The 22,130-nt window shown below is 39.0% G+C and overlaps 1 protein-coding gene and 1 non-coding gene across 2 annotated transcripts in view; both read right to left on the reverse strand.

Annotated features, from left to right (window-relative positions):
* The window catches only part of CSMD1 (CUB and Sushi multiple domains 1), a 1,410,881-nt gene that overhangs the window by 10,873 nt on the left and 1,377,878 nt on the right, over positions 1 to 22,130 (reverse strand). The window contains exons 63-69 of the mRNA XM_029051790.2: positions 21,864 to 21,937; positions 18,199 to 18,310; positions 15,216 to 15,395; positions 12,863 to 12,907; positions 8,769 to 8,930; positions 6,875 to 6,987; positions 2,918 to 3,005 (exon numbers count right to left, since the gene is read on the reverse strand). Of these exons, the coding sequence (XP_028907623.1) occupies positions 2,918 to 3,005; positions 6,875 to 6,987; positions 8,769 to 8,930; positions 12,863 to 12,907; positions 15,216 to 15,395; positions 18,199 to 18,310; positions 21,864 to 21,937 (774 nt within the window). The remainder of the gene's footprint in view (positions 1 to 2,917; positions 3,006 to 6,874; positions 6,988 to 8,768; positions 8,931 to 12,862; positions 12,908 to 15,215; positions 15,396 to 18,198; positions 18,311 to 21,863; positions 21,938 to 22,130) is intronic.
* Positions 7,706 to 7,843, reverse strand: LOC114807138. Its single transcript, XR_003755191.1, has one exon. It is a non-coding gene; the product is annotated as a small nucleolar RNA SNORA7 (small nucleolar RNA).

Below are 22,130 nucleotides of genomic sequence, written 5' to 3' on the forward strand. Positions count from 1 at the left end.
TTGGAAAGTACAATTCGGTACCAGATAGAGACAATCCCTACCTAACAATGGGCTCCCAGTCTAGAAGGGGGGAGACAGACAACAAAACAAAACAAGTAGATAGGCATCAATAGCATCAATATAAATAAATATAATTCTAGATATATAGAATTCTATATATCTATGAGATTATAGATATATAGAAGGAACATAGTGTAGTGGACAAAGCATGGGCCTGGGAGTCAGAAGGTCATGGGTTATAATCCCTGTAATGCCACTTGCCTGCTGTGTGATCTTGGGCAAGTCACTTAACTTCTCTGTGCCTCAATTACCTCATCTGTAAAGTGGGGATTAAGACTGTGAGCCCCATGTGGGACAGGGACTCTGTCCAATCCAATTACCTTATATCTAACTCAGCACTTAGCACAGTGCTCTGCACATAGTAAGCACTTAAATACCATTGTTATTATTATATTCACATCATTAATAAAATAAATTGAATAATGAACGTGGACATATATAGCCAAGTGCTGTGGGGCAGGGGCGTAGAGTATATGGAGGGAGTTGGGGCAATGTGGGGGGAGGAGGAGCAGAGGAAATGTCTGGGAAGGCCTCCTGGAGGAGGTGAACTGTCAGTAGGGCTTTGAAGTGGGGAAGTGAGCTAGTTTGGCGGATACACAGAGGGAGGGAGTATTAGGCCAGAGGTCAGACCATTAATAAAATAAATAGAATAATATAGACACATATACACAAGTGCAGTGGAACGGGGAGGGGGGTGGAGCAGAGGAAGGGAGTTTACAGTGTATACGACTCTTTCTACTCTTTCTACCCTAGGCTCTTTCGACTTTTTTGAAACCGTCAATCAATTGATCATATTTAATGAGTATTTTCTATTAATTTATTCAATAATATTTATCGAGCTCTTACTGTGTGCAAAATGCTATACTAAGCACTTGGAAAGGACAATTCGGCCACAAATAGAGACAATCCCTACCTAACAACAGGTTTGTTCAGAGCACTGTACTGTACACTTGGGAGTGTACAATGGACACATTCAGTTTGCCAATTATAAAATGGAAAACAAATTTATTCATAAAATAATAAATGCAATATTTTGGCTGCTTATGTCACTATTCTGAAGTGTATCATTGTCAAATACCACATGTATCATATTTATCCAGAATTTTTGCAAACAGCATCTTGCCTGTGCCATTGAACTCACAGATTGTCTTTATGAAGCAAGTAGAAGGGAAGTCATTTCTATCTTGGTAGAAAGCAAATATGTAAAACAATGTGATTTTACAAAAGTTATCATAAAGTAACTAAAATGAACAGAATATAACACAGCTGTCCAGGTTACAAAATCAATTAAGTTACTCTTGCTACCACATTGACCAAAATTATCTGATAATTTTGGTAATGTTCAATAGGATGATTTAGTGTTTCAAAAATATGAGCAAAAGAGATATTATATTTTTACTGTGGCAGCATTCTGAAACATATAAGTTTATGTTTTTAGTAAAGAGTTTTTTTGATGTGGTAAAAGAAGGCGGTTTGGTGAAATGTAAGATTGTCTCTACACATGCTCGCATATGCATCCCATTGCACTAATGAGGACAAAGGCTAAAAGCAATGTGGGCTCACGGAAAGAGCACGACCCTGGGTTCTAATATCCACTCTTTTAATCCCCACTCCACCATTTGCCTGCCGTGTGACCTTGAGTAAGTCACTTGACATCTCCATGCCTCAGTTTCATCAAATGGAATCCTGAATACTAGATCCCTTTGAGCCCCACTGTGGTCCCTGAGCCTTATGTGGGACAAGACAGTGTTTGGGCCACAGTAAACACTTAACAAATACCAGAATTAATTATTCATTATTGCACAGAAATTGCATCAACCAGGGCTTGACTTATCACGTGACATTGAGAATTGATGCCTGGAATTACATAGTCTTTTGTCCTGCATCCTTACAATGTTGATGAGTCAGCAGGGAAAACGGGGACTCAGTGATAGGGAAGAAGAGGAGGGAATAGAATTAGGACATCAGCACGAATTAGCATCATTTGCTTATTGACAAAGATGGTTATCTTCATTGCCGATGTTCTGTCAGGTATTAATCCCAAACCTTCATTCCCAAAGCCCTTATGTACTTGCTTTTTAGTCTCAGTTGCTTCCCTACCTGTATTCTCCCAAACACTTAGAACAGTGCTCTGCACACAATAAGTGCTCAATAAATACATCTGATTGATTAATTTATTTGAATTCCTGTTCTCCTCTGCTAGATTGTAAGCCCTCTTTTATACTCTCCCAAGTGTTTAGAACAGTGTTCTACACACAGTAAGAACTCAACCGATGCCACTGATGAATTGATTGATACTTTTGTTCCCCACTGATGGGTATTAGAGGGATGGGGGGGGGGGGGGGGGGGTTGATCCCATGTTATAATCTACTTGGTACTTGGAGGTTTTTGAGAGGTGTTGGGTTAAATCATTCCACTCTTACAATGACACAGCTTACTTTAAAATCCATAACATGCTGGGGAGTTTTAATTTCTTCAAACATACAAGTAAAAAATGTTAGGCTGTAAAGAAAGTGATGTTTATTGTTATCTGTTCTCTCCAGTATTTTGGAAAGGGTATTTAAGATTTTAATGAAGTCATCAACGTTTATTATTGCCTACATATTCTTTTGAGAACAATCAGGGTTTATCTAACTAGATGCTTGTAGTATCCATAATCAGATAACGGTATTATGCAATTCCAGTTCTTGATGATGCATACTGATGAAATTATTAAATAATTTGCTCTGTTTGCAAGATTTATGGTGGTAATCCAAACATAAATGTGCTTTTTCATTTAGGTTATGGCATGACCATCCGATACATCACATTGAAAGACTAAGTTAATACTTCTTACAGTGTTGGAAATGCATCTTACCTTGTCTTTCGAGCTTGAATTTTCCAAAGTCTTTCCCGTGAATATCTCCTTGGAAAGTGAACCCCCCTCTCTCAAGCCCTGATGATACCTAAAATTTCAGAAGTACAAGAAGAGAAAATTGGGTTTAAACCATGCATAATAATAAGTACGGCCTTGTGTGGTGATATAAGATTCTGACTGAAATTTCAGCTTAGCACGGGCAAATCGTCTCACCCGAAATATGTATTTGCAGAAAGATCATTCAGGAATAGATTGCATGAGGATAATTCTGCATAATTACCCATGGGCTTACTATTTAATAATATTGTTATTAATAATAATTATAATAATAATAGCATTTCTTTAGCACTTACTATGAGCCAGCCACTGTACAAGCATTCGGGGGGATACAAGCAGATTGGGTTGGACACAGTACCTTGTCCCAGATGGGACTCACAGTCTCAATCCCTATTTTATAGATGAGGTAACTGAAGCATGGAGAAGTTAAGTGATTTGCCCAAGGTCACACAACAGACAAGTGGCAAAGTCGTTTTTGAACCCATGGTCTTCTGACTCCCAGGTCTGTGCTCTATCCCATTATGCCATACTTCTCTTCTTTTAAAAATGTAGAGAATTTGAGTCGGCTCTTGGGATGGCGATGGCAGTGGACATACCAGTCAATCAATGGGATTACTTGAGCACTTGGGAGAGTACAGTATATCAGAGTTGGTAGACATACTCCCTGCCCACAGAAATCTTACAATCTAGAGGGGCTGTACTGGTTGTCTGTGGAATAACCTCTCCCCAGTGTCCAGAGAAAACAACTTGGAGAAAATGACCCCCCTGTTTCTAGGCCCAAACCTTACTGGGAGTCAGAAGGTCATGGTTTCTAAACTCAGCTCTGCCACTTGTCTGCTGTGTGACCTTGGGCAAGTAACTTCCTTTCTCTGTGTCTAGTTTACCTCATCTGTAAAATGGAGATTGAGACTGTGAGCCTAATGTGGCACAGGGGCTGTATCCAACCCAATATTTTTGAATCCACCCCAGCACTTAGTACAGTGCCTGGCACATAATAAACACTTAAAAATTACCACACATTATTATTATATTAGAACTCATGGGCTGGTGATTTCTCTTGTACTTGGTATTTCTAATTTCTTGAGGGAAGTCAGTAATGCCAACTCATCATCTATCAGCCACTGCTCCTGCCAACTTAAATGGAAAACTCCATTCATTCAACAGTATTTCAGTAGTATTTACTGAGTGCTTACTATGTGCAGAGCATTGTACTAAGTGCTTAGAGTGTACAATCTGGCAACAGATAGAGACAATCCCTGCCCAATAATGGGCTCCACCCTCTGGATCTTTTGGGGAGCACTTCTCCAGGCCTTCTCTCACTCCATCATATAATTCCTAATATTTAATGACCAGTATGAGATGAGATTATCCAGGTTGGTTGGACTGTAGAATTAGATATTGACAAAACTAGTCCTTTTTTCTATTTGCATCTTGATGGTGCTGATATCTGATGGTCCTTTTTGGCATCTGAGCTGAGCAATAAGGCAGGAATTTCAGAGAATAGGTGGTAACGATTCCTGGTTGTACCTAAAAGCTCAGAGCCCAGTCTCACTGTAATTTGCATTACTTTGCACTTGCTCACGCTGGAATCCATCTGCCATCCAGCTAGTATTTTCTTCACAATGTCTCCAGAATCCACCCTTTGTCTCCATCAGAACCATCAATACATTGATTCATTCCTTTGTAATATCCTGTCTTAACTACTGCATCCTTCTCCTCGCATCCTTGTCTCCAGACCCTCTCCTCTCCCATTCATACTTCACTTTGCCGCCCAGATTTTTTTTCAGAAATACGATCACGTCCTCTCACTGCTCAAAACCCTCCAAAACCCAAGCAGCAATTCCTGACCATCAACTTCAAGAAACTTATTCATCTCTCTCCCCACTACTTATCCTCACTTCTTTCCCCCTATACCGCAGTTTTTATATTTTGTTTCTCTCAAGCCAATATAGTTGCTGTAACTCGTTCTTTCTCTCTTTTTCTTTCTCTCCTACTTCTCATACTTTCCCTTCTATCTGGAACTCACTCCCCCTTGACATCTGGCTGGCCACTGTTCTCCCTTTCTTCAAAGCCCTTATAAAAGTCACATTTTCTCTAAGAGTAACAGAGGTAGTTGTAATCCTCTAGACTGTAAACGCCTTGTGGACAGGGAAAGTGTCTACCAACTCTGTTGTATTGTACTCCCTCCAGCGTTTAATACAGTGCTCTGCATACAATAAGCACTCAATAAATATGATGGATTTATAGGAGTGAATCAATCCCTTAATCCACTATAATTTAAGAACCAGGATCAGAAAAATAATGCTTTGACAAAGAAGTCACATCAACATTCACAATCAAATCACTGAATGAAATGACTGCAATTTTGGAGTAATTGTACATGCAGTTTATACATATGGAGAAAATGACTTATCCAAAAACAAAGCCCCAAATACTATGGTAAAGTCCTTGGATGGATTTGGAACAAACTTAACTTCTAAAAAGAATTGACTCCTTAAATCCAGTCACACATGATCTGGAGCCCAGCTAATTCAACTACTTTCTCAGGAATCCAACAACCTTTTGGAAGGAATAGGACACATTTTGCTGAGTCCTTGCTTTCCATTAAAATGAATCAATCATATTTATTGAGCCCTTATTGTGTGCAGATCCCTGTTCTAAAAGCTTGGGAGAGTACAGTGCCACAAAATAACAGGCACATTCCCTTCCCACAGCGAGCTTACAGTATAGATGATGAGCAAAACATTCAGGGAACAGGCCTGACAACAACTAGGAAAAACTGGCATTCGTCAGGACCATTTGTTTAGCAGGTATGCAAGTGAGCAGCACTTCAAGAAGAAACAAAATATCACTGGTACTCAATTTTAATGACTTCCATGGATTCACTCCATCAAGTCAGAGGCAAATTATTAATGTGGAATGTGTCAAATTCCATATGATACAGACCTGGGTGTGTCAGGCAGTTAGTTAACACAGTGATAAAAAACAGATGGAATTACACTTTTTAGAAGCTTACTAATGTCCATTTTTGTTGAGCTGTTAGATGGCAACAGAGTAAGCCTTTTTCAGGGGCCCATGGTTATGGTATGGGACATCTTGATTTTCAATTCCCAAAGCGTCGCAATGATATTTAACATAGTGATAAAACGAGATGGTCATTGAAAATATGAAACCCTCAATACACTCTCCAGATGTGTTGCAGGAAAACTTTCCAGTGTGCATTATTCTGAATCTCACATTCTGTTTTTTCCATGCACAGGAGACATATCTGCAAGGAGCTTTCCTCCAGCAAGCTCCCAGAATATGGCCAGTGACTTGGAGTGAGCTTCTGTTCTTCTTCCCTTTGCCCTAAATCTATTCTAGGAATTGACTGATTATGTGGTAAGCAATTGGAGAGTAGAGTACATTAGACACTTTGTTCTCAAGTAGTTTACAGTCTAGCAGGGAAGAGAAGCATTAAAAAAAATTACAGGTAAGGGCATCAACTAAGGATGTTTAGCTATTGATGGACTGATTGGGAACAAAGAGTGGAAGAAGAAGGTGGGGTGATCAGAAAGCAACTTATTTAAGCAATCCTGGAAACCATATTGACAAAAAAGACCATGTCCTTTTATAAAAATTAAAAAAAAAATACTGGTATTTGTGAAGCGCTTACTATGTACCAAACACTGTTCTAAGCCCTAAGGGAGATACAGGGTTATCAGGTTGTCCCAGGTGTGACTCACAGTCTTGATCCCCATTTTACAGATGAGGTAACTGAGGCACAGAGAAGTTAAGTGACTTCCCCAAAGTCACACAGCTGACAAGTGGCAGAGCTGGGATTTAAACCCAGGACCTCTGCTTCTGAAGCCCATGCTCTTTCCACTAAGCCACACTGGAAGTCAAAGAGAGGATACTTACATATCCATCGAGGCCCCAGTTGTCATTTTCAAACTTGCTAACGAAAATTTCTCCTGGTCCCTTAATCTGGAAAACTTTCAGAAGTAAGTGTGCTTCTTCTTTCTTGTAAACTCCTATGGTAAAGATAATAACAAAGGAGTTTTTTAAAATGCCTGTACAGTGATCATTTCCATGGCTTCCTTTCATGTGACCTGCATTTCGAGTAGAACATCAGACACTCTGCTGATAGAAATTTCATTGCAATTTCTAATTCGTTTGTATTAAATAATATTAAGAGCAGGGATTTTCCAGTGGTCCATTGGAGCCAAAAGTAAATAAATAAGATATTCATTCATTCAAGCATATTTATTAAGCAACTACCATGTGCAGAGCACTGTACTGACCACTTAGGAAAGCACAATAAACAGTGACACTCCCTGTCCACAAAGAGCTTGCAGGCTAGATCTCAGACCCTATTTGGCTGGGTTAAGCTAGAGCAGCTCACTCTGTGCTGCATTCTATAGTAAAGTGTCCTAAAAATAAATGACTGATTGATGAATTGATGAAGGACAATGGATGAGCATAATTCCTGAGACTTCAGGCACAGCAAACTGTGCAATCAGATTATCTTGTTTTATGCTGTCCAGTTGTCCCTGACCCATAGCGACACCATGGACACATCTCTCCCAAAACACCCCAACTCCATCTGCAATTGTTCCAGTAGTGGATCCAGAGGGTTTTCTTGGTGAAAATATGGAAGTGGTTTTCCATCGCCTCCTTCTGTGCAGCACACTTGAGTCTCCACCCTCGACTCTCTTTCATGCAGCTGCTGGCCAGCACAGGTGAGTTGTGACTTGTAGCAGATGGCCTTCCACTCGCTAGCCACTGCCCAAGCTAGGGATGGAATGGACAGGCCTCTGCTTGACTTTCCCTCCCACAGTCAAGACTGGTAGAGGACTGGAAACTCTCCAGGTGCAACCCTGAGAGGCGAATGGGATTGTAGTGCTAGGGATTTGTAGAGCCACGCTTGCACTCTCTCTCCCCTTCCATCTTGAAGGCAGAGGGTAAGACAAGCACGTACATGGGCAAGGGTGTGGCCCATTGCAGAGTTCATGTGCGGTTTTTACCCTTGTTAGCCAGTTACATAGAATAATAAAAAAAAAAAAGACTAAATCCCAGCTCTCCAGATTCCCACATACAGGGCTCGTTCCACTGGACTAACATGATGGTAAAGTAATGAAATGTATTGCCAGACGCTGATGAAAATTCTTGATTGCCAATAGCATTTCTTGGGTTTGTGTGGGTACACAACTCTCTTTTCTTCTTCTTTAGTATCAGTCTAAAGCTTTGAGTTGAATTTTCAAAATGAACCATAACTGTTTGCATGTTATCTTTTATATCCCAGCTCTGCCACTTGTCTGCTGGGTGACCTTGGGCAAGTTACTTCATTCTCTGTGCCTCAGTTCCCTTATCTGTAAAATGGGGATTAAGAATATGAGCCCCAGGTGGGGCAGGGACTGTGTCTAACGTGATTTGCTTGTATCCACCCCAGTGCTTAGTACAGTGTCTGTAACATAGAAAGCGCTCAACAAATACCACAATTATTATTATTATAGGCCTCTGGGCATAGACATCTGCAAAGAGCAGTTCCTTAATCACCATTTCAAAGCTATGTGAAAATCCTTGAAGTCTGTTGAGTCGGACGAGTTTTCCAGTTGATCAGAAGCCTATGCTGACTCCGATTTGCAAATTTTCATCTCTCAGAATACCTCCAAATGCAGCCACACTGAGTAAATAGCACAGGACAGCACCAACTACACAGTCCTGCTTCCAGGCCAGGAAAGTAGCCCATCTCTTCAAGAGGTATTGGTTTCTAGAGATTGGACCATGTCCAGTGTCTTAACTGAGAACCTACCTGAAAGTTTAAGTTCCGCGCTGGAAGTTTCAAGAAAGGTGGCATTCACTTTGCTGCTTGTTGCATTGAACCAGTCAACAGTTAGAGTTGCGGGTTGCTTTTTCCCTTGATATTCGTAAAATCCCTTCCACACAGAATTGATGAAAAAGACATCTGATGGGACTGAGGAATAAGATGCAGAAACAAAAAAGAACAAAAGAGAGTCATACACAAACCATCATGAGAAGTATTTCCTTTACATTCTCCCTAGGATAGGGGCCTTGATCGATGATCGTTATGACAAATATCATTAACTACTGTTTTTTTCTTGCCCCAACCACATACATCTAGCCTATGTTTATGATTTAGGATAGAATTCTAGACGTCTAATCTGAATTAGAAGAATTCTTATATTTGCCATTCAAATTTCAGAGATGTTTTCAGTAAAACAAAAACAAATTTAGTCTTACTGGAGAGCGCAAATCAAATACTGATGTAAAGAAGTAAACAGGAAGCCTCCCTTCATTATTTTGTCCAGAGAAGCAGTGTGGCCTAGTGGAAAGAACACCAGTGTGGGAATCAGAAGACCTGGTTCTAATCCCAGCTCTGCCAACCTCCTGCTGTGTGTCCCTGGACAAGTCACTTAACTTTTTTGACCCTCAGTTTCCTCATCTGTAAAATGGGGATTAGGTACCACCTCTTCGCCTTCCTATTTAGGTGATGCGCCTAGTGTGGGACAGGGACTGCCCAAACTGGTTATCTTGTGTCTCTCCCAATGCTTAGTATGGTTTCTGGCACTTAACAAGTATCACGATGATTATTATTATTTGTATTAATTTTGTTACAGAGTTGATCCTATTAATAGTCAGTAGCTGGGCATCTTGAATTGCTAGTGTGGTAGATGGTTGTTAGATTCATAAATAAATTTCAAGTTTCATATGAATAATACAGTTTGCATTCACTTGTGATTAATAAAAAAAAAACCAAAAACAACTGAATAGTCTCCAGCTCACAGAATACCCTACTCATGACAAATGAATTCATCCAAACTCTTATTCCCAGGCAATGACAATGACCCCGGAAAAGCAGGAGAATCATGGAAAATGAATCATCTCTTATTACAAGACAAATCACTTAGCTATATTTCCCATTTTCATGTATTTCCTTACTCTCTAGCCATATGGATGCGAAAATCACATACTTTTTACAAGATTGATGAGGAATCCACACTGTCATTGCATGAGATTTCCAAAACATGTACATTTTTCAGCATGTACTTAAGATATTCCAATAACGCAAATAAAATATGATGGTACTGATGATACCTGCCTCAAATTTTACTTTAGCAAGCTTTGGAAAGGCTTAATTCTTTCTTATATTCATAAAGGATTTTTATGGTAATTTAACAACTGCTTTGTGGGGAAATGGAGAAAGTTTTCCAAGGGGAAAATAAAAATGTCTAAAACATTTAGTTTGTCTGTTAGTCCAAATGTTCTAATACCTGCTCAGTGTTCCATTCTATCTTGTATACCTATACACAGAGACTAAATGCCTACTTATCTTCTGGTTATAATTTACAAGCTATTATGCCAGGACACACACAGATTTCATGCAATATCCTCTAAGTAAATCAGTCTCCATAATATCACTCGATTTTATGGCACAATTTACTATATAAAAAAAGTTAAGCCATCTTTGCAGATATTTTCAAGTAACACTTCATAGTTAGAGTTTCAGAAAGACATGACTTTTAGGATTCCCATTTTGGAGATGGTGAAAATTCATCTGAGAATATGATCTCATATATTTGGGGACTGATCAAGAAATGAAACAGCTAGCGTCCTCAACCAGTAGCATGGAAAATGTTACAGAAATCTTCAATACATTTACAAGTCAACCTCACAATTAATACTGAAATATTTGAAATTACAAACAAAAAAGTATCTCATGTTATAGTGATAATAGCTGAAATATTGAATATTTTGAATGGAAGTTGGTAATATTTATTTCAATCTATTTCAAATACTGTATTTAATTGCCCTATACTTAATCAAAGATGATAATGAGGATGATAATAATAATGATAAAATCTGACAAGCACTCTACTAAGTGCTGGGGTAGATACGAGATATTCAGGTTAGACCAAATTACTGGCCCATATGGGGCTCACAGTTTAAGTAAGAGGGTGTAGGATTTACAGATGAGGACCCTGAGGCACAGAGAAGTTACATGGATTGCCCAAGATCACACAGCAGTCATGTAGAAGAGCTGAAATTAACGCCAAGGTCCTCTGACTCCCACCAGGGTTTGTGCTCTTTCCACTAGGCCATGTTGCTTTTCCAAATGGCTGCAAAGTATAACAACACTTTACCACTTCCGTCATTTACTCCCTCTAATTTATATGGCATAGCCTGAGTGATTGGGTTTTCAAATATTCACCCCAAAATGCAATACACAATTTCCCCAAAAACACATAGGTTGGTGTGGCATATCCACTCTACTGTGAATTCTCATTTACTTTGGAATAATGCAAATGAAATTGATTCAGGGAGTACTGAGAATCTGTCAGGTGAAATATATCACTTAAGGCTTTATGAAGCTTAATCCCACATCCTGATTGTCAAACCAATGCATGGAAATAAAACTTAATATAGATACAGAATGTGATAGGGTCTAATCTTAAACTGGGACCTGGGAAACTTTGAGCCCTGGCTTTAACATTTGTACAGTGTCTACTACTTACCTTAGGGAATGGCATTTCATATTTGAAGATATTCATAACAGAAATTCATGCTCTCAATAATGCAAACAACCATAATGAATAATGCAATCTAATAAAGCCATCTAATGGATGTATTGAGACATGATAATAGAATGAAATTTGGCCTTTGGCGTTCATTTGCTAATAAGGCACATTCTAAAATAGAGTCAATTAATGCAAACCTAGCTAGGTAGCATGAATTTATTGAGGGCTCTGACAAGCTGCCTAAGTTTTATGGGTAACAATCAGGCTGTCTTTACAAAATCAGAAAAAAGGGCCTTTAAATAACACTGCATTTAATCCGTCGCTAATCGCTGTCACTTTCAGGGATTCTCTTGCGGTTAAAAGATCAATTGAACACAGCCACTCGGTTGAACCTGAATTCAGGAGATGATAGATGTGTTGGCTTGCTCTTGATAGAAAGACTTGGATGAGTTCAATAGAAAAGCTGACCTTGTTTCTGTCCAGTGCAGTCTGCTGTGCCTAGTCAAAAGATGTCATTTTCCATATTTCTGACTAGGTAGAATTTTATTATAGAAATTACTTTGAAAAGTCTTTGAATAACAACACAAAAGGTAAGAAAGTATTTTACTATCACTTTATACAACCCACGAAGACATCTGAAGCACTACAGATTTGCATTCCTGATAGAAATTGAATCAACCTGATTTTCAGGTCAATCCAAAGTTAAAATTTCTGAAAGAAAAGAACTCTCGAAATGTGACAAATATGTTAATGAAGTGTTGTTTTCTATCATTTTTGTAGATAACATAAATTGTCCACATCAAAATTCTTCTAGTGAAAACTCACAGTGAAGAAAACCAAGCTGGACTTCTGCACAGCAAAAATGCACCTTGGTAGCTATAAGCATTCTTCCAAAATATGAAATGTGAAAAAATTGGGATTAGGAGCTGTTTACATGGCTTTCTCTAGCTTCCCAGTTCCCTATTTTCCCACTTTAGAATCAGCCTGAATCTCTTAAACTTCTTCCTCTTATAGAACACTGAAACTCAACCATCCTTAAAAGGCTCTCTATTATAACACTTGTATAATATTAAATAAATGATCTCCACCTTTGTCCCCAACAAACTACAAATATTTCTTGAATGGAAAACATCAGTGGGTAAAATTCTAGAGGGGCTTGTTTTGAAGGAAATTAGTGTACACAAATATTATGCCATTCTAAGAAAAACTTCAGAGTGATATCTGCTGTCTGGAATTAGGAGCACATCTAGATTTTGATGAAGAGTAATGGAATCACAAACTGGAAGGTTAAATAGATTTGCTGCACATGGTGTATTAGAGAGAAAATCACTTCGATTTATTTAAACTAAAACTGTTCTGGTATACAAACCTGGAGTTTTAGTTACTGTTTCATTAACTTCTCTCACTCCTTTACCTACAAGTAAAAAGACAAATTATCATTTTTATGAACATATTTATTTTTGAATAATGAAGAAATATTGTTCAGTTGAAGCAATTGTCCTTTCTCTGGTATGTCTCCATTTACAGTATACGTAGAGTCCATAATGAATCATATATTAATAATCGTGGTACTTGTGAAGCTCTTTCTATGTCTAAGCACTGGAGTTAGCACTCGAGTATTATAAGGTAACTGGGTTGGACACAGTCTCTTTCCCATATGGAGCTCACTGTCTAAGAGAACAGGAATGGAATCCCCATTTCACAGATGAGCAAACTGAAGCAGGGAAGAGCTAAATGACTTGCCCAAGGTCACCAGGCAGGTAAATGGTAGAGTTGAGGTTAGAACTCAGGTCCTCTGATTCCCAGACCCATGCTCTTTCCATTGAGCCACACTGCTTCTCATTAAACAGCCATATGGTCATATAGCCCCTGAGTCTGTCCATCTTAGGAAAATGCTTGATTTTATAGATCAAAATAATCATATCTAAAAGGTTGAACTTTTCCTTTTGATACTGTGATACAATAGAGAGCCTTGTAGTGAGGGTGACCTACATCCTAACATATTCTGATACAAACCAAAATATGCATAACCAGAGGGCAACATTAAATAGCATAGTATCAGGGAAGTCACCAAAAATGAGTAGTATTCTAAATTGATGTCATAATGTTCATTTGCTTTTTCCCTTTGAAAACCATTTAGAGTACACAGTATTATTAACAATATTTTATATTTTACATCAAACTCTTAAAGTGAATGAAATTTTAGTATCCTATATTTGGGAGGGAATAAGAACAGAAACAAAAGAAAGTAGCCCATTTCTTCAGCTTTATTGAAAAGTGTGCAACTTGAAAATATTCACCACCCACTTCAATCTATATTGTTTTACCTTAGCAATCTTGGAATTAAAAATGGGTACTGAGTGTTTCACCAAGAAATCGCTTATTTATTTTTAGTCTACAGACTTTGCTTACATTGTTTATACTGAAAAAAACTTTTATAACTTAAAACTCGGAAAGAAAACTAAATAGTTAACTGTCTCCAAGCCTCGCCTGAGTTTTAATGTTAATATTTTTAAAACAAACAAACAAAAAAACAAGTACAAGTTATTCATTATCTACAAATACTTCTGTTGCAACATCTAGGCACAAACACATACTCCAACCTTCGAGAACAAAACATTACCTACATATCTAGGCTTTCAAGTGTGTTTCTTCAAAGCTTCTGAAATAGTTTTTGGTTCATTTTTTTTTTTAAAGGACACTGTCCCTGAACACTTAATGGTTATCCCAAGATATTTTTTCTCTTTGATAAATGATATAATTTAACAAACAAGATAACCTTACATATTGAAGTAACTAGAAGTAACCCAGGGAGAGAGAAATGAAGAAAAAACATGTCTACTGCATCAGCCTCCTTGCTGATGCCCCTACCTTCTATCTTAACCCACTCCAGTTCATCCTTTACTCTACTGTATGGATCGCTCTTCTAAAAAAAGGTTCAGTGCAAATTTCCTCACTCCTCAAGAACCTCCAGTGGTTGCCCATCCAGCTCAGCAGAAACTCCTTACCATTGGTTTTAAAGCATTCAATCACCTCGCCCCCATCTATCTTTCCTCACTGATCTATTACAATACAGCATGCTCACTTTTGCCTTTCTAATGCCAACTGAATTGAATTATCTCACCGCAAATCTCTAACCCACGTCCTGCCTCTCGACTGGACCTCCCTCCTGCTTCATATCCGACAGACTATCATTCCCCCACCTTCAAGGCCTTATTAAAATCACATCTTCTCCAAGAGGTTTTCTCCAACTAAGCCCTAATTACCCCTACTCCTTCTCCCTTCTCAGAAGCCCTTGTACTTTGGATTAGTACTTATTCACTGCACTCTCAGCTCCAAAACACTTATTGACATAACCATAATTTATTTTAAAGTCTGTCTCTCCCTCTGTCTCCCCTTCTTGACATAAGCTCCTTGTGGCCATTGAGCATGTCTACCAACTCCATTATATTGTATTTTCCCTAGTCCTTAGCATTGGGTTCTGAACAAGGTAAACACTAAAATATGATCGATTGATAGAGAAAAAATGGATAATAGATTTTGAACTCAAGCTTTCGCTTTGTTATATTTGTTCCCTCTCCAGTGACTCAAAGATAGAGAATTCCTATGATTTCTTAGCATTTTATTCTTTTAAACATGACCTAAATATAGCACTATTGACTGGGTATATATTCTTTTTTTTTTCACACGTGAATGTGTTTTAGCCTTGATCCATAACTTACTTTTACAAACTGGTGATTTTCCCGTCCATTTCATATCTGCTTTACACGTCCGATGCTCGGATCCACCGGCAAGGAAAAATCCTGGGTGACAGGTGTACACTAAAGTGTAACCAAAGGTAGGAAGATCTATTGCTCTCACATCTGCATGGGCTGGGGTCTCTGGCTGTCGGCATGCATGAGCTGAAAAAAATTGTTTGTTAAGATGATTAGGAAAAAAAAAATTAGACTTTTATTTCAGTGTAATAATTGATTGCTCCTAATAATAATAATAATAATTTTTGGTATTTGTTAAGCACATACTATGTGCCGAGCACTGTTCTAAGCACTGGGGTAGACACAGGGGAGTCAGGTTGGCTCACAGTTAATCCCCATTTTACAGATGAGGTAACTGAGGCACAGAGAAGTTAAGTGACTTGCCCAAAGTCACACAGCTGACAAGTGGCAGAGCAGGGATTCGAACCCATGACCTCTGACTTCAAAGCCCGTGCTCTTTCCACTGAGCCACACTTCTTCTCGATTCCTTTCCCTTGAAAAACTTTGAATGTTAAAGATTTTGCACTAAATATGTGGAGTTTTGCAAGTATTCATACAGTTCCCAAACAATAAGCTACAACCCATGATAATAACAATTTAACATATGCATTAACGAATATTTTAAAAGGTAGCTTATGAGTAATTGTTACTTTACCACAAGAAAAGCTAACAAAGGGTCAGCACACCATCTTTAATAATGAGATCTTGTTTTCTACATTTCAGCAAATTATGCAAATTTTGAATGAAATTATTTTCAGAAGAAAAAACATATTATGCTCCAGAAGGCTTAGTGCCCATTTCCTCCTGCTAGTCTCATCACTTCAGATATCACAAAATTCCAAATGTCCTACTCCTTTGCCACGTACAGTGAAGTATGTTTGATTATTATAGTCAAAAGCATTACTTTAGCAGGTAATAACAAAGCACTGGAGACCTACCAGCTGTTTAATCATTCAGTCTAGTTGGGAAAAGGATATTCAGGTTGTGTTATCACTCAGAAAGAACCTTTAGTGAATGGGAGAGATGACAAAAAGTGTCCCTATAGCCACAGAGATTGGCAAGAGTCCTTATTTATTAATCATCTGGCAAAACAGCTCTTAGGGAATCCATGGATGAAGTAAAGATGGTACTCCTATGGACATTTTAAACTTATTCTATGATTCTATGGCATATTTAACTTATTCTCCTATCACTTCCATTGCATTTTGGACCTGTTACACCATTCTATATGACTGAATTGGTCAGTCTTTGTTAGGAATGTTGCAGTTTTAAAATCCTTAGAGGAGGCAGAAGAGGAAGCAGGCAAAGGAATTGCAAAAAGGAAAGAATGAGGGAACTACATTTCCTAGGAAGAAAATGAGCTAATTGTCTTCATTTCCCAGAGACCACTGGACTTTTGGGGAAGGAGTTTGCCCTCATGCCTACTTCTGAGTTAGACCTAACACTTTAATATGGAGTGTTCAGACTCCATATACACCTATCTGTTCTCTGTTGCTGTGTTTTGGACCTGCTAGGAATAGGCCCTTCCCTGATTTCAGTCTGTGAAAAGCATCTATACTATCCAATACCTGTGGTGAAATAGCCCAGGTATATAAAACTTTCTCAGATTGATGGCACCATTCCTTTTTCAGGCTTCAAGGTTAGAATGAAAGTGAACATGGGCTTCGGGAATTCTGACCTTAAACACAAAAGTGAGGGGATAGTGTAATCTGTCAATTTTCCACACATATTTCATTTTAGATCCCAGTAGGTGAATCTCCATTTGAATTTTGTTTGTGAATTCTTTCCAAGGGTAATACTGATTGAACATAGAATGCTGACTATCATTTTGTCTGGCAACAATTTCAACAATGGTTACCTGGACTCTTAGAGAACGAGGCCCCTGCTGAAACACGGGCACATTCTCTTTACTCCTTTTATGCCTTATGATAATAATAATAATAATGACATTTGTTAAATGCTTACTATGAGCCAAGCACTGTTCTAAGTGCTGGGTTAGCTGCAAGGTAATCAGATTGTCCCACAAGGGGCTCAGTCTTAATCTCTGCTTTACAGATGAGGTAAATGAGGCACAGAGAAGTGACTTGTCCAAAGTCATGCAGCTGATGTGTCAGAGCCAGGATTAGAACCGCAACATCTAACTCCCAAGCCTGTGCTCTTCCCACTAAGCCATGCTGCTTCTCTTCTGGTTGCCCTAGACTTAGGAGACCTATTAATACTATTCATTATTTTTTGCAGGTCATTCATTCAATCGTATTTAATCATAGGTCAGTGAGAGGGCCCTGGTTTTCTCAAATTATGTTTGTCTTACAAAGAATAAATTTGGGGCATTTGCTATTTGGCCCACCCTCAACCCCACTGCACTTTTCTGCAGGTCTATAAATTATACATTATAAATTATTGATTCATATTAACACCTCTATCCACCTCTAGACTGTAAGCTTATTGTGGACAAGGCACAGGTTTGAAATCTCAGTTGTTTCCGTACTCTCCCAAGCACGTAGTACGGTGGTCTGCACAAAATACATACTATGGAGTGCTTGATCGAGAGCAAGATTCATTTTTATTCCTCATAAAGCTACCATGGACATGATTCAGATAATCATATACTCATCTCACTACCAGTGGGACCAGTGGTTTGGCTTAACATGCCATTTCTTATAATTTAATGGTCTTTGCAAATTTTCCAACTGACTGGCATCACCTTTGTCATCTACCTTCATTTTCACTGCAGTAAAATAGATCTCTTTGTCTCATAATCTTTAGGGATGGATTTCATTTAGCATTTGCTATTTTCAGTTGACAATGTACTATAAGAATGGCTGTGATAGCCACTTTCCCTTTGGAGAAAAATTATAGAGTCACCTTGTCTTTTCGGGAACTGAAATTTGGAACACTTTAGAAATAAATTAGGAGTGAAATTGGAAAAAAAAACAGTAACCCAACTTACGGATGCATTCGGATTGTATGCCACTCCAAGTTAAATTAGCAAGACATGTACGAGTTGTAGAGCCCTGAATATGGTAACCTTTTCTGCATCTGAAAAACACAGTGCTTCCAACCTGCAGGGGTGTAGAAAAGAAAAGTTTCAGAGGAAAAACCAAAACAAAATAAAATTTGGAAAAAAAAGATGACTAGTTCATTATTGGATATTTGGGCTCCATGTCATTGGCTGTGCCCACATGACTGGGTTTTACGAAATGAACTGGATATGCATAATGGTGTATGGGCAAAATACTTCCACATTCTCTTTCCCATTTATTTCCACACATACAAAAAGTAAGACTGGATCATATCAGCTAAGCATCAATAGCCACTCATAAGACCTTTAATTCAGGATAAACATAGAGTTGAGTGATGATTTAAGATTTTCTCTCAGTTTTTTTCCTGTGATTATGCACGGGCTCCTCCTCCCCCTACCATCTCCTAACTGTAGGGGTTCCTCAATCCCCTAACTGATCCTCAAGGACCAGTTCTTGGTCCCCTTATGTTCTCCATCTATACTCACTCACTTGGTGAACTCATTTGCTCCCACGGATTCAACTATCATCTCTACGTAGATGAGACCCAAATCTACATCTCCCTCCCTATTCTCTCTCCCTCCCTCTAGGCTCATATCTCCTCCTGCCTTCAGGACATCACCTGGATGACTGCCCACCACCTAAAACTCAACAGGTCTAAGATCGAGCTCCTTATCTTCCCTCCCAAACCCTGTCCTCTCCCTGACTTCCCCGTCACTGTGATTGGCACTACCATCCTTCCCATCTCACAAGCCCACAACCTTGGTGTCACCCCTCACTCTGCTCTCTCGTTCACCCCACACATCCAATCCATCACCAAAACCTGCCGGTCTCACCTTCACAATATCGCTAAGATCCGCCCTTTCCTCTCCATCCAAACTACTACCTTGTTGGTACAATCTCTCAGCATATCCTGACTGGACTACTGCATCAGCTCCTTTCCGATCTCCCATCCTCTTGTCTCTTCCCACTTCAGTCTATACTTCACACTTTCTACAGAAACACTCTGGACATGTCACCCTCCTTCTCAAAAATCTCCAGTGTTTGCCTATCAACCTTTGCATGAAGCAAAATCTCCTCACTATTGGCTTTAAAGCTCTCCATCACCTTGTCCCCTCCTACATCATCACGCTTCTCTCCTTCTCCAGTGCTAAACACTCCGCTCCTCTGGTGCTGCTAACCTTCTCATTGTGCATCATTCTTGCCTGTCCCAATGTCAACCCCTGGTCCATGTCCTACCTATGGCCTTGAATGCCCTCCCTCCTCACATTCTCCACACAATCACACTTCTCCCCTTCAAAGCCCTACCGAAGGCTCATTTCCTCCAACAGGCTTTCCCAGACTGAGCCCCCTCCCTTTTCCTCTGCTCCTCCTCTCCCCATCACCCTGATACTCTGCCTCTGCCCTACCCCCTTCCCTTTTCCACAGCATTTGTTTATATTTGTTCATATTTATTATTCTATTTATTTTATTTATGATGTGCATATATCTATAATTCTATTTATCTATTTTGATGCTACTGATGCCTGTCTGTTTTGTTTTGTTTTGTTGTCTGTCTCCCCCTTCTAGACCGTGAGTCCGTTGTTGGGTAGGAATTGTGTCTATCTGGCAGTACATTCATTCATTCATTCATTCATTCATTCGTAGTTATTGAGCACTTACTATGTGCAGAGCACTGTACTAAGCGCTTGGAATGTACAATTCGGCAACAGATAGAGATAATCCCTGCCCATTGATGGGCTTACAGTCTAATCGGGGGAGAGAGACAAAAATAATAGCAATAGAATCAAGGGGATGTACATCTCATTAACAAAATAAATAGGGTAATAAAAATATATATAGTTGAGCAGATGAGTACAGAGCTGAGGGGAGGGGAAGGGGAGGGGGGGAGGAGCAGAGGGAAAGAGGGGGAAAGGGGGCTTAGCTGAGAGAAGGTGAAGGGAGGACATTGTTTTGCACATAGTAAGTGCTCAATAAATACAATTGAATGAATGAATAAATGAATCATTCTTCTACTGTCCCATACGAAGATTCCGTGAACAAGCATTTAGTGAGTGTTCTTCCTCATAGTTAGACATTTTCCTGCTCATTAACTTTAATATACAATTAAAAAGACTAAGTCTTGCACTTGCTCTGACCCCCTACATGAAGTATGAGGAATTAAAATATAGGTCCACAGGATTTGGGGTTCTTTTTTTTTGCATTAGGTTTTACAAAGTAATCCTGATAACCCTTCCCTTCCTCTTTTTCCTTATCCACTTTGAGAGGAGGCTACCAGCTAAAATGAAAAGTATGAAAAAGAAGCATCCTATCTTAATGTCAAAGCATAAGACTGGCAGTTGCATAATCAGTGAGGCAGAATCATTTCTTGAAGTGACTGAAGCCTGAATCTTCATCTAAGCACATTTGCCAGAGAAGCATCTCTGCTCCATCCCTTGAGGCCCTGCCCTTCTTACTCCTGAGAAGTTTCCTTTGCCTTCTCCTGCACTTTGTCGTCCTCAATCCCATACACCTCTCTCTATTATAAATCTATCTTTGTGAGTCTTGGTTTGTTTTCTTTGTATGTACACAGACATACAAACAAAACAAACCAAGAGTCACAAAGATAGATTTACATGTCTGTGTACATGTCCCTGATGCAGAGCCATTTCCATTACCTCAGTACAGTCGTGTGCTTAGTAACTGCCCCCAAAATTTAGAAGCCGAAACTGGGCTCAGAAGGAGGCAGAACAGATGTGCAAACTTAGAAGAATTGGCTGGATGTGGGGAGGCTCAGAGATGGTGTTAGGCTCTTCCCTGCTGACTGCTCTCCCCTTAATACAACTTTTCCCCTTGAGTTTGCAGCTGCAGTGAGGCTGGAATGGCAATGGGGCATATTTTGCTGAAGGTATGGAGGAGGAAATTAAAGATACAGGACAGGATTTAGAATGGAGGGAAATATGAGAAGGCAGGTCAGAGTGCAAGGAGAGACACCTGAAAATCCAGAGGACATCAGGGTTAGTATCACAAAGCTTAAAAGAAAGGGGTTCAATACATAAATTATGAGGCTCCCAAAGAAGCAAAGTTTGCTTCCCTTTCAGATAAGTCAACTAATCATCTATAGGAGATAGCAGAATCTCCTGATGCCTGGCTTTCCCAGGAAGTATATGGGTAAAATATTTGGTATTTGTAAGCAGTATTCATGAAGAATACACATATATTGAATATTGATGATAATTTGAATTTCTAAAGTGATTTTCTTCCTAATTATTTTAAGCACTTTCACATGGTTTCTCACTTGAGCTGAACAGCACACTTCTGAACAAGAAAAAGGTAATTTTTTACATCAGAAAGGTTTGAAAGGATAAGAAATTTGCCCAAGGGCACCGAATAGGTCAATAGCAGAGCTCAAGTCAAATAGCCCTGTCATGAAATTTCCCCTCCAGACATAGTTGCTGTTCACATGCTTTTTTAAAGGTGAGTTGGAGGTAGAGTAATGCTTGATTTCCATAGCTTGTGTGAAGTTAAAAAAAAAAAAGAAAAAGATTGCACAAACCTAGACATTAAGCTGTTGACAGCATTATACTTATAAGTTATGGAATCAAATTGTACTTGCCTCATAACCTCTGGAGCTGTTCTGTATTCCAAAATGTGGGGTTCCAGGATCTGTGCAAGTGTTATGAGCTGGATCTGCAATGAAGCATTTTAAAAAGAGCAGCCTATGAAATTATTGTGTATACAGTGTGACGTTCTGTAAACTTCTTGCAAATTTGAATCATTTGTAAGACTACTCTCAGTAACAGCATTTTTCATGAAATAATCAATCATTGATTATTATGAGCTCTTACTGTGTGCAAAACATTGCACTAAGCACTTGGGGAAC

The sequence above is a fragment of the Ornithorhynchus anatinus genome, chromosome X1 (genome assembly GCF_004115215.2).
Source record: "Ornithorhynchus anatinus isolate Pmale09 chromosome X1, mOrnAna1.pri.v4, whole genome shotgun sequence".
Taxonomy (NCBI): Eukaryota; Metazoa; Chordata; class Mammalia; order Monotremata; family Ornithorhynchidae; genus Ornithorhynchus; species Ornithorhynchus anatinus.